Genomic DNA, 13,296 nt, shown 5'->3' on the forward strand with positions numbered 1-13,296 from the left:
GATGGAAAAACTTGAGGGGCAAAAAGTTCTCAAAGTCAACCGGTGAGACATCAAACTATGCACGGTTGATGTGAATGCTTGTTGATACAGACCAAAGGAGTCAGCATCAAGAATTAAGGCCCATTCACACCTAGGACAACAACTATAAAGTTTTAATAATCTTTCTAATGCTATGAGAATAAGGCCACATGATATTACTGGAATTACTTTCAGAACAAATTTTTTTCCCAGTTGATGAAGAAAATCCATTAATCAAAATCCAACCGACTTTAAGGAGCTTGAGCATTTAAAGTGACATAATAAAGACAGCACGCTCTCTACATGCTCACATAATAAAAGAGAACGTGCATTGGTATGGACACTAATATAGTTGTTATAGTTCTCTTTATAGTTTTAGTTCTTATTGTGAACGGGCCTTTAGTCAGTAATGGTAAATGTTACTGTTTGACAGTATACCTATACATGCTTAAATTACTTGTGTCTTTTAATGTGGGTTGGCTCCTGGATTATCAGTGACTCAAAGTTCAATTCAAAAATGAAGAAGATGTAACCGTAAAAAAAAAAATCCAGAAAGATATAATACTAGTGTCCGTTGTGCACTGCAAAAAAATGTAATTAAATAATCAGCAGTAGACTGCTGAGAAAGACATTTGTAGAAAGCCCTATTCATAGAAAAGCACCTCAACTCACCTCAATACATAAATAACTGGCTCAAATTCTACCTTTTTTTTTAATGCTGCATGGGTTTAAAAGCAGGCTGGTAAGGTAAAGGCTAGCTGCATTCAATAATAGATGAGCAGGACTCTCTATATTAACCGCATGGGTCATATGGCATTTAGTCTGTTACACTCACACAAAGTACCCAAAAGCGGCCCAAGATGGTCTTTGTGCTACAAAACTAAAAATCTCAACTATTAATTTCTGAAGAAATGTAGCTATTTGTACTGTAATGATACTTACTGCCAGTCATGTCCATCAAAACTACTTAATTTGGATTTTTCACCCTTAATCTTGAACATTTTGTACTGCTGCTTAGTTCTATGCTGTGAATAAAAGTGAGAAAGGTGTGTTTCTGAGTCACAAGAGAGTTTATCATGGTTTGATACTACACGATCAATGATCTTACTAACTTAACTTGAAGTCTGAAAACAATTTTAGACTTGTTTTAGACAGACAAGTTCGTTTACGTAAATGCATAAACTAGAAATGCGTCATTATTTTTGCGGGTTTGCTATGATGTTGTGTAATTCGTAAAAAAAAAAACATGTAACGTGTAATATGGACTTTTTAGATATGGGAGCCAAATACGTCTAGAACACAGTTTTCTACATATTTCTACATACAGTATGCACTTGTTCCAGCATGCACTTCATTGTACGTTATTGTAGTAACTTACAGGTAATATGTGAAAGCGCTGAGGCCGGTGGGAACAGTGGTCAGTCCTCGTCCAGAACAGTCCGCTCCTCCGTCCTCGTCGCAGCGGCACAGCGGAGAGCATGTGGCCGGAGTGGACTGTCCCCTCTCCCGCAGTGGCTGACTGCCCCCCTATCCACAAGCCCAACACAAGCATTCGGACTGCCAGCATTGCCATTAATCTCTTCATTTCGACCCCTAAAGACCCTCGAAGGCAAATGCGTTGTGTTTGTTTCGCCAGCAAACGGAGGTAGTGATAGTTCCTTCAACATAAGAACAAGTACAATATAAGCTCTCAGAAGTCTTTAGTTTAAATTCGCTGGTTTAATCGGATTTTTAGACATGATTTGGGCGATTTAACGACCTAAAAATTAAGCTACAACATGTCTTATTGTTTGTGCCCAAAATAAACGTTATGCTACCTGCTTTTCTTTCAGCCATGATCGGTGTAAATAAGTGCTCTTACCTAATACCCGCGAACGATAAGCAGATCGGGCCAGTCAACGGTCATTCTGCGAGCCTCGAGCTTCACGCAAACGCAAATAAACACCTTTAGCTTAGATTCCCGGGTCTAAACAAACGGGGCTCCAGATGGCGTGATTCGCTAAGCGTCAGCTTCCAGGAAAACACTCACAAAATCGCGACAAACACAGCGGTTACAACAGCATTTTCACTCTCTCCTCTCTCTGATTTGTTTCCTGTTGAAAACACGGTCAGCTCTCAGTCGAGCCTTACGTCCCCCTTACGTCTCTCTCTCTCTCTCTCTCTCTCTCTCTCTCTCTCTCTCTCTCTCTCTCTCTCTCTCTCTCTCCTCTCTCTCTCTCTCTCTCTCTCTCTTCTCTCTCTCTCTCTCTCTCTCTCTCTCTCTCTCTCTCTGCAGGACAGCCAGTGAGGTGCTGAATATGTTAATACAAACCTACATATTAATGATTTCTCGACGTCAGTTGTTGTAGCCTATAGTGTGAAGCCGAAAGTAGCCAACTTATGCCTGTAAAATATTCAAAAGCCTCATTTACATAATCAAGAAATGGGTTTAATAATAAACCCATTAACTGGGGGTGGGGGGTGGGGGGGTTTAAAACTACACAAAAGTGGTGTTTACTTAAGTAGCTAACACCCTGTTTTGCAAAATCGCATATGAAAAATATTGGCATACATAGGCCTACACACTGGACATATAATTAGCCTTGCAGTTGTCCTCTGTGATCAATAAAACAACTCATATCATTTTCTAGATAAAACCGTAACAATTAAAAGCCGTTTATTCACTTTTAGAATTACAGAACAGCTGTGGGGAAAATAGCCTGCTTAAGATAAACGAAGAGATAAACGAATCCAAATTCATTAAAGAGAATCCACTGCGACACAGCTCAAGCAGGTATACCAGTACAGCTGAGAACAAAGTACATTTACATTTATGCATTTAAAATGGGTGCTATTATGCTTTTCCTCTTTTTCAACTTATAGCAATTAATGTTGGGGTTGTCGTGTATAAAAAAAAGATCTGCAAGGTTACAAAGCTCAAAATCCTCCAGTTCCAAAGGGAGATATTTTATTTAACAGAATCCCCTTTTTAAGAACTACAACAAACAGCTCGTTTGGACTACAACGCGTTTTTTCCCGGATCTTATGAAGTCGCAATGTTACTCATTTAAATAACCTGCACCCACGGAATAGCTACACCAAAAAAGGGAGCGGGGCCTGGTTGAGCTGCGCTAAGATGAAGAGTGTTGTTGCTATCTCAAAGAGATGCTGTTTTTCTACACCGTTTCCAAAACCCCTTTGTTGCCTTCTTAAGGTGAACAAAATTAGAGTGGTTAAATATATTTATTTTCTGCATGATCCTCTTGTTCGTTAACATTGTCAGGGTCTGAATCGGACTCGAGCTGGGTTTGAAATTGACACCATCCTTAATATTTGAGCAGAACTTGCTGTTATGGAGGGGCGGAACTTTTCCCGAACATGTGCTACGTGGTGCCATTCACAACTCATTGGGCCAGCTAACCAATGACAGCACATTTTGTATTTCAGAAGGAGGGGCTTCATCAAAAACAGGAACTAACGGTGTGTTGAAGCCTACGGAGCCAGACTGGTGCTGCGTTCCAGTCCACTTTTAAACACGCACTTGCGAACTTCCCTAAGCACTTCCCCTCGGGGATCTCGTCTAATCACCACCACCACAAACAACTCTATGATATCATATGATATCATAGAGTTGTTTGTGGTGGTGGTGATTAGACGAGATCTGTGGCCATGTTACAATCGTGTTGCATTGTGGTATATGGAGCTGCCTGAAGTGTGATGAAGTAGACTCGCTCCCTCTGTCAAAATCGAGAGAACGAGGGTCTGTCCGTATAAACTTCACTCGTCCACTTCCCCTCGGGGAACCCTGTCGCCATTTTGAAGTGCGTTCCACTTCGTGAAGTGGACGAGGGAAGTTTATATGGACAGACCCTCATTCTCTCGATTTTGACAGAGGGAGCGAGTCTACTTCATATGGTAGACTTCATATGGTAGCCAAGTGGGCACTCGTGCAACACAAGCAATGACGTACATCCGAGTGAACGAGACGGAGGGAAGTTAGCGAGTGAAGGGCATGGTCCACTTTTAGACACGCACTTGCAAACTTCACTAAGCACTTCGCCTCGGGGGAATTCCTGCCGCCATTTTGAAGTGCGTTCCACTTCGTGAAGTAGACGAGGAAGTTTATATGGACAGATCATAGCTCCCTCGATTTTGAGTCTACAAAAGTCTAGTTTGAGTCTACTGAGTCTACTTCAGGCAGCTCCATATACCACAATGCAACACGATTGTGACGTCAACGCATATTGCGTTTAATTTACCCCACCACAAACAACTCTATGACATATTAAGGCAGCTCCATATACCACAATGCAACACGATTGTGACGTCAACGCATATTGCGTTTAATTTACCCCACCACAAACAACTCTATGACATATTAATTACTTTTAAAAAATGTAAACAACTCAAACACACCTATAGAATGCTGCATTAAACAATTTCGTAAGAAAAAAAAATAAAAAATCAACCCCATAGTGGATTCTAAGTGATCAAGGGCTTAGCACATTCCAGTTCAGCCTATTGCAAAGGTTCCACCAGTAGTGGGCACTCATGCAACGTAAGCAATGACGTAAATCTCAGTGAACGAGATGGAGGTAAGTTAGCGAGTGAAGGGCATGACAATTTTGGACTGGAACGCAGCCTGGGGAGAGAGGTGCTGAAATAATGTAAAATATGTGAAAAATAATGATTTTTTTTTTTTAACAATCAAGAATGAAAACATATTCTAGTACACCCAAAAACAAAATCAAGACTTCGTAAAAGGGCATAATAGGACCCCTTTAAGTGAGTTGCATTGCATTCAATTTGCACATTTGATCAGTTCTTGCTTGCTTGTGCCCTGCTCTACTGTTGGAGCTACTGAAATAAAATATGCACCATACTGAGAGCACTGCTTAACACTGGCCTCTATAGAGAGTGTTCCCAAAAAAAGCCATTTCTCAAAAAAAAAAAAAAACATGTAAATAGACAGCCAAGAGATAGACAGCCAGAAACAGAAACGAGTTCAAAACCTGCTCCTGACTATTCAATTCTGCCCAGATTTTATAAATATTATAGAAATAAAGATGATTGGTGAGTATTAACACTTTTATCCAAACCAAATTAAAATGATAAAAATCACACACACCCACAAAGCAGTAAAGTATTGTACAAAAACTAGAGCATACGTGTACATGAAAAAAGAGATGGAAAAAAAATAAAAAGACATTAAAAATAAATGATTTGCTTCGAAAGAGCTTTTAAACATCACAGGGAATAGATGTGGAATCTTTAATTTAGTGAAACGAGAAGTGTCTAGATACTTTTGCAAGGTATTGTATATTTAAAGCATTATTTGCAGATATTTACAGTGATATTTTTCCTTTTGGACTCTCCAAAGTTTAGAATTAATTCATATTTGAAAGGGCCAAGAGAATACAATATATACTTTAACCATTCTTGCTGCATATTAGCACAAACTGTCTGTGATAACATAAGAGAATCCTTCTCTTAGTCTGCCAATGCTCCTGTTTTTATCAGCTTTATAAGCCATTATAAAGTTTTCATAAATGTCCGCACAGCTACAGATTGCTGCACCACCCATGGGATTACATGGCACTGACTCATAAACTAAGAGGGTAAAAGGAGAAAGACAGAGAAAAAAATAGCTTAATGTTTTGGCCAGAGTACGTGTGCTTTGTAAGTTCTTCCATGTTACCTCCTCGATACAAGCTCTACTCCACTGACGTCACGTCAGGTTTATCTGGAATCATTAAAGCTTGCTTTTATAGGCATATATTTGTCCAGACTGTAGCTCTTTATCTTATCTGCCAAATGCTACGCCTCACACCATTATCATTCTATTGCATTTGACTATGTTATTTTGCAGTGTTTTATCACAATTTCTGTTATGCCCAGATGCCTACAGGGACAGATTTTTCCATGGAGTTGCATTTAACCTTGCATTGACCAAACGTAAACAGAAAAAAAGAGAAAATGGTCTCAAGTGAATTGGTACTCCTTTTTAGAATAAAAATAAATCTTCCCATACTGTTAACATTGTCAAACTTATGAAGGTGCCCTGGCAAATGAATGTTTTGTTTTTAGTATATTGTTTTGATGTTCATCTGATTTAGTCACTAATAGAGGTAGGCCTATGCTTTGGGTATGTGAGTAAGGTCTGTTGAATTCATATGCTCTGTGTGTCAGCAGCCACCATCAAGTTTGCATGTTTGGGAAACAGAACAGCATCGGAGCTCATCCAGCTCCTGTGTCAAAATCTGTCATCACTTTCTTTAATTGATTGTGTGAGTATGGAAATATGACATACATAGATTTGATGACCTAGCGGTTACACAATATCAAATTTATAGAGGCAGGAATATTGTCATTTTGACACTGGGGTTCAATCTGATTGTCGATATGTGCAGCAGCAGCGGCCTCGGATCCCAAGGGCAGGATGGGCCCACGAGGCAAAAAGTTTTCATGCAAATGAAATTTGCATTAGCAATAGTGGCAAGTGACCAGTGAAAAGGCACTTGTGCAACTTGTTGTGATAGATGGCCCAAAGAGGAAATGACATGGGTGAGAACACATTTGAATGGCACATATCAAGATCCCACGGCAAATAGACAGTGACTATCAAAACAGGGTTATCAAAGTTGTGAAATGGGGAGAGGGAGATATAGACACAAAATACAATAAATTCAACTATTGTTATATCTACCTTAATTGATTAGACCTGATTTATAAAGACGAACACAGATAATGTGCTTTGTCAAATAATTTTTGTCAAACTTTACAGAGCTTGAAGATTTTCTTTTTAAATGATCAAAAAGTACATTAAAGTTGGCATGAAACAAATGTTCTGTCATGACAACTCTCTGAGAGATTAGCATGGTAATGGATGTGGGAATGTTAATGTATTTGGTCTTGGCGGAACAGATCTGCTACACTGCTGCTGCTGCTGAAGAGCAAATGAGACCTGCCACTGCCAATACATTCACAAACATGCTGCTGTGAGCATGTAAGGCATGCTGCTGCTGCTGCACATAACATACATGAAATACCCCCGAAGCATATCTATACAGGTGGAGCTGGGGAAGATGGGGGGTTTCTGAAAGTGCGCTGCAGACTGCTAACAGCAAACAATGGCAAATATTTGAATGTTGAGCAGAAGCTCATTGGCCGTTGATGCCAGAGCGACCAATCAGCTGCACTATGTAGATAACAATATGATCGCTAACAAATTGAGTTAAGGATCTATCAGCCTGCACCATCCACAGTTTCATGACAGAACTTTGTATTGGTGCTAGTCTTGTCACGGTATACAAATTCATTGTTTCCTTCTCGTCTCGTGTTTATGTTGTTGTGTGAGTGCGCGTGTGTAGTGGGCGTGATTGATTGTCAGTACCTGATCCGCTCCAGCTGATCATCATTCCATCACCAGCTGCAGTCTATTTCATCACCCTATATATACTCACCGTTGTCTTATCCCCTTTGTCAGATCGTTGTTTGATGTCTCCCGTGTCGGTGTTCCAGCCTTGTCTTCCTGATTTCCTGTTCGTGTTCCTGTGGTCATCGTCTTTTGTCTGGATTATCGTTCACCCTTGTCTCATCTCACCACTGCACCCGATTCCAGGATCTGGCCATCAAAGTCCCTGCGCCATCCACCCACACCCGTTGTCTGGTCATTTTGTGTCTCAGACCCAATAAAGAGTGTTCACTTGCATTTGCTTCCTGTCGTCGGTTCAGAGTCATGACAGAACGATCTGACCAGGGAATGGAGGCAGCGAGTGTTTCACCGGCGTCGCTGGAAGAGTTTATTCACCACAGTGTACGGAGGATGGATTCGCAAGAGAGAAATCTTAATGACACGGGTCGTGCGGTAACATCTCTGGTGGCGCAGGTGTCCGAGCTCACCCAGCAAATCCAACTTCTGCGAGCTCCCACTGCGCCACCCACACCGGCCGTTCTCCCCACACCACCAGGGCGCCCTCCCCAGTCGGAGCCCCGCCTACCAGTTCTGGAATCCTATTCTGGTGAGTCCATGTACTGTAGAGCATTTTTAACCAGATGCTCTGTGCATTTTGCACTCCAACCCAGAACTTTCAACAAGGTCGCCTTTGTTCTCACCCTGTTGTCTGAGAAGGCGGCGCTATGGGGAACGGCGGTGTGGGAGAACCAAGACCCATGCTGCGCCTCGTTCCAGAGACTCTCCGCCGAGATGAGACATGTATTCGATCGGGCCGTCGCTGGGAGAGAGGCGGCCAGAGTGTTGGTCGACCTACGGCAAGCGGAAGGGTCGGTCGCTGATTTCTCCATCGAATTTCGAACCCTGGCGGCGGAGTGTCAATGGAACGAGGAGGCGCAGTGGGACATGTTCCTACATGGGTTAGCTGACCGCGTCCAGAAGGAGATCTACGCCCTGGACCTCCCTACGTCGTTGAATGGACTTATTGACTTGGCTCTGCGGGTGGACACTCGACTATCACGAGTCGAGCGACGAGCCTCGTCCACCCGCACGCTTGGAGGTATCGAGGGTCCACGGTCCAGCGGCAGGGACGTGGTCAGCCCCATCTACGATCACGAACCCATGCATTTAGGGCGAGGTCGGCTTTCCCGGGAGGAGAAGGAGAGGCGGAGGTCCCAGGGCCTTTGCCTCTATTGCGGAGCAACGGGACATTACGCTTACAACTGCCCGGTAAAAGGTCAAGCCCGATAGTACGTTTGAGGCTACTATCGAGTGGGATCTCTGCCGAGAAGACCTCATCTACATCTACCCTCCTCCCGGTGAGACTAAGATGGTCAGTCCACCAACACCACTGTAAAGCACTTCTGGACTCTGGGGCTGAAGGTAATTTTATGCACCATACATTTGCACACAAGTTTCAGATTCCCCTTAAACCTCTCACTCACAAGATTGCTGTACACGCACTGAACGTTCAAGAACTCCCCACCATTTCATTCATCACTGAAGACATCACCCTCATCACATCAGGCAATCACTCCGAGACTATTTCTTTTTACGTACTGGATTCACCCCTAGCACCAATCGTTCTTGGGCACCCCTGGCTCATCCGTCACAACCCTCGAGTGGACTGGCATCAAAGATCTGTGTTGGAGTGGAGCAAGGAATGTCATAAGTCTTGTCTTGTGTCTGCCTGTCCGTCTGTGCCTGTTTTTATGTTTCAGGAGGAAGCAGGGGATTTGTCTAACGTGCCCGCGGAGTACCTCGACCTGAAGGAGGTGTTCAGTAAGTCTCGTGCTGCTTCTCTCCCTCCGCATCATCCCTATGACTGTGCCATAGATTTACTGCCAGGTAAGTCTCCGCCTAAAGGCAAGTTATATTCGCTTTCTGTCCCAGAGAGGGAGACTATGGAGAAATATATTTCTGATTCTCTGGCAACCAAGTTCATCCGTCCTTCCTCTTCTCCAGCGGGGGCGGGGTTCTTTTTTGTGGGGAGGAAGGACGGTTCTCTGCGACCTTGTATTGATTACCGGGGGTTGAATAACATCACGGTAAAGAATACTTATCCTTTGCCGTTGATGTCTTCAGCTTTCGAGAGGTTGCAGGGAGCGCCCGTCTTCACAAAATTGGACTTGCGTAACGCTTATCACTTGGTTCGCATTAGGGAGGGGGATGAGTGGAAGACTGCTTTTAACACCCCCAGGGGGCACTTTGAATATTTGGTCATGCCGTTCGGGCTGTCCAACTCCCCAGCAGTCTTCCAGGCACTGGTCAATGACGTGTTGCGAGACATGATAGATCAGTTCATATATGTCTACCTGGATGACATATTGATTTTTTTCTTCTTCTCTCCAGGAACATGTGCAACACGTGTGCAACAGTGCTTCAGAGGTTGCTAGAGAATGGGCTTTTTGTCAAGGCGGAGAAATGCGATTTTCATGCACAGCCTGTTCTTTTCAGTCTAGGGTACATAATTTCGTCTGAAGGAGTGCGTATGGACCCTGAGAAGGTTAAGGCTGTGGTAGAGTGGCCAAGCCCAGATTCCCGTAAGGCCCTACAGAGGTTTCTGGGGTTCGCTAATTTCTACCGGCGTTTTATTCGCAATTTCAGCCAACTAGCCACGCCTCTGACTGCCTTGACCTCCCCCAGAACTACGTTCAGGTGGTCAGACACAGCGGAAGCTGTGTTTGCTAAACTGAAAAGCCGCTTTGTTTCAGCCCCCATCCTTGTTGCCCCTGATCCTTCACGTCAGTTCGTGGTGGAGGTCGATGCGTCAGAGGTGGGGGTAGGCGCAGTGCTGTCTCAACGCTCTTCTGCAGACGACAAGATGCATCCCTGCGCGTTTTTGTCTCATCGTTTATCCCCAGCCGAATGTAATTACGACATTGGTAACAGGGAGTTGTTGGCAGTCAAGTTAGCGTTGGAGGAATGGCGTCACTGGTTAGAGGGGTCGGGGGTACCTTTTATCGTCTGGACTGATCACAAGAACCCAGAGTACATTAGAACCGCCAAAAGATTGAACTCCAGGCAGGCTCGGTGGGCACTGTTTTTCGGTCGTTTTGATTTTTCTCTCTCGTACCGCCCTGGTTCCAAGAACATCAAACCCGACTCTATATCTCGTATTTTTTATCATTCCGAACGCCTGTTTACTCCCGAGTGCATTTTACCCGAAACCCTATTTGTTTCCACACTCACATGGGAGGTCGAATCGAAGGTCAAGACGGCCTTAGAAGGGGTAACGCCTCCGCCCGGCTGCCCACCGAACCGTTTATTTGTGCCGGAGGGATTACGGTCTGCAGAGGTGGGTAGTAACGAAGTACATTTACTTCGTTACATTTACATGAGTATTTTTTGGGAAAATTTGTACTTTTAAGAGTAGATTTAATTGTGGGTACTTTTACTTTAACTCGAGTAGATTTCTAATGAAAAAACTGTACTTTTACTTCGTTACGTTTGGCGACGTTCCTCTCGTTACTTTATTTTAGTGCAATATGTTGTTAAAAGCGTTTATTCTTAGCGCGCGCTCTCTTTTTTCTGGGCATGAGCGATGCTCAATTCACAAATGAATCACTCTTTTGAGTCGATTCTGTTCAAAGACTTCATCAAACAAGTTGGGCAGATCTGTCTAAATCGGTTCGCAAATCAGTTTGAATGATCTGTTCAGCTTCCTGCACGCACTGAATCGTCTCGGAGTCGTAACAGGAAGATTTAAGAACATCAAGAGCGTTGTATGAAGTGGCGGTCCACAGTCTACAGTACAGTCTAGAAAGGAAATCTACAAAAGCATCATATTTTTGGCCAGCGATGAAGATCTTTATTAGTTGAACATCTTCGTATGTTACTTCGTAAGCTGTCTGTGAATGAATTATTCCACACGACGATACATTCGATTTCATTCAGGTAATACATTTTACAACCAAACAGATTACGCCATATAGCACTACTACAAAGTATGACATTACCCTTTTTTTGGATATATACATTACTTTATAGTTAAACATTAAATAAGCTATCATCGTCCAGTTTATGAATGTTTGTACACACACAATGTGTGTGTATTGCGCAGTGGCGTGCGAACTCGACTTGAAAACGAATGCCTTTGCCTGCCTTATTAGACTCAGTTAACCAGTTTAAAGATGCTTTCATAAATATAGCCTACATTTAAATACATTTTGGAGAACAGACAGAAGATCCGTGCATTTGATCGTTGTTTGTGTTGGGCATGACATGACTGCGAGCACATGTGAAGAGTTTTAACACTTTCTAATCTGTGACAATGGTCCCACCCCCCTTTACATATGAATGCAAAACTCCAGAGTCACTTTATTCCGACATTGTCTAATAATCCAAATGTAGTTGTATAAGTTACTATACTATTATACAAACCAAAGGACAGGCAATGGTTTTCAGGCTACAGAATACATGTCATGGACTGTGTTCCATTCAGCTTAAACACTCCCAAGAAACTCCAGGACACAGCTGATTCATTTCCAAGAGGTTTACTGGGAATTTTGTGAAACTGCAATACAGTACAATGAGATGTAAATATTATTAATCAAACCCAGATATACAGTATCAGTGTAAATAGCACAGCTTTGCTAACATAGCAGTGTAGCCTATATGATAAACACAATCGAGCTAGTAAAAAACAACCAGCAGCAATAAACAAAGCTAACTTAGCCTTCTCAATAATCTTACAAAATTAAAATAAGCAGTAACCTAATGTTAAACAATGATAATACTCACAGACGTTGCCTTAGCAAAAAGGGAGAAGGAAAAGCGATCCATTCAGAAAACTGACGACTGATAGAGCTCACACATTCCTGTGTAGCTGATTACCGCATGGCAATTTTTCTTCCCGTTTCCCTACATGCACGGGTACCGCGTTACTATGGTTACGAATATAAACAAACCACACTGAACTACTGAAACAAAGTAGAAACGCATTTCAAGCGGCATGACAATACAGATACAGAAATAATGTTTGTCTCCTCTGTTTTTGTTGCAAAGATAGCTTATCTAATTATGATAATAATAGTCATTTAAATTAAAAAAAAAATCTAAATAATATCATGTTACATATACAGTATATATATAGGCCTATGTGTTCCAAAGTAACTAACTACTTGAGTAGTTTTTTCATTGGATACTTTTTTACTCTTACTCAAGTAACTTTTAAGATTATTACTTTTACTTTTACTTTGAGTAAATATTTCTATAAGTACTTGTACTTTTACTCGAGTACAGTTTTTGGATACTCTACCCACCTCTGACGGTCTGACGTCATCCAGTGGGGTCATTGTTCCAACGTGGCTTGTCATCCAGGAGTTAATCGCACTAGTTTCTTAGTCAAGCAACGATTCTGGTGGCCACTTATGGCTCGTGACATTCACAGTTTTGTTTTGGCTTGCTCGGTTTGTGCCACTGGTAAGACTTCCAATCGACCCCCAGATGGGTTACTCCAACCGCTGCCTGTCCCTTCGAGACCCTGGTCCCATATCGCTCTAGATTTTATTACCGCCCTCCCAGGGTAACACAGTCGTTTTGACCGTGGTGGACCGGTTCTCGAAGGCGGCTCACTTTATTCCCTTACCCAAATTGCCCTCAGCTAAGGAGACAGCGTTGACAGTCGTAGATCACGTCTTTCGCTTACATGGCCTTCCGATAGAAGTGGTCTCCGACAGGGGACCCCAGTTTGTGTCCAAATTTTGGCGAGAGTTTTGTAAATTACTAGAAGCGACGGTTAGTCTGTCCTCAGGGTTTCATCCCCAGAGCAATGGTCAAACCGAGAGAGCCAACCAGGATCTGGAAAGGGTGTTGCGATGTTTGGTTTCCAAGAATCCTTCCTC

The 13,296-nt window shown here is 42.7% G+C and overlaps 1 protein-coding gene across 1 annotated transcript in view; it reads right to left on the reverse strand.

The window, feature by feature from the left end:
• lgr4 (leucine-rich repeat containing G protein-coupled receptor 4) overlaps positions 1 to 2,158 on the reverse strand; it is a 64,042-nt gene extending 61,884 nt beyond the window's left edge. Inside the window, 3 exon segments of the mRNA XM_056247964.1 lie at positions 1,397 to 1,518; positions 1,520 to 1,676; positions 1,880 to 2,158. Coding sequence (XP_056103939.1) covers positions 1,397 to 1,518; positions 1,520 to 1,603 — 206 coding nt within the window. The 5' untranslated portion in view covers positions 1,604 to 1,676; positions 1,880 to 2,158.
• Between the last annotated feature and the right edge of the window lie 11,138 nt (positions 2,159 to 13,296).

The sequence above is a fragment of the Rhinichthys klamathensis genome, unplaced genomic scaffold (genome assembly GCF_029890125.1).
Source record: "Rhinichthys klamathensis goyatoka isolate OS25496 unplaced genomic scaffold, OSU_Roscu_1.1 h1tg000051l_1, whole genome shotgun sequence".
Taxonomy (NCBI): Eukaryota; Metazoa; Chordata; class Actinopteri; order Cypriniformes; family Leuciscidae; genus Rhinichthys; species Rhinichthys klamathensis.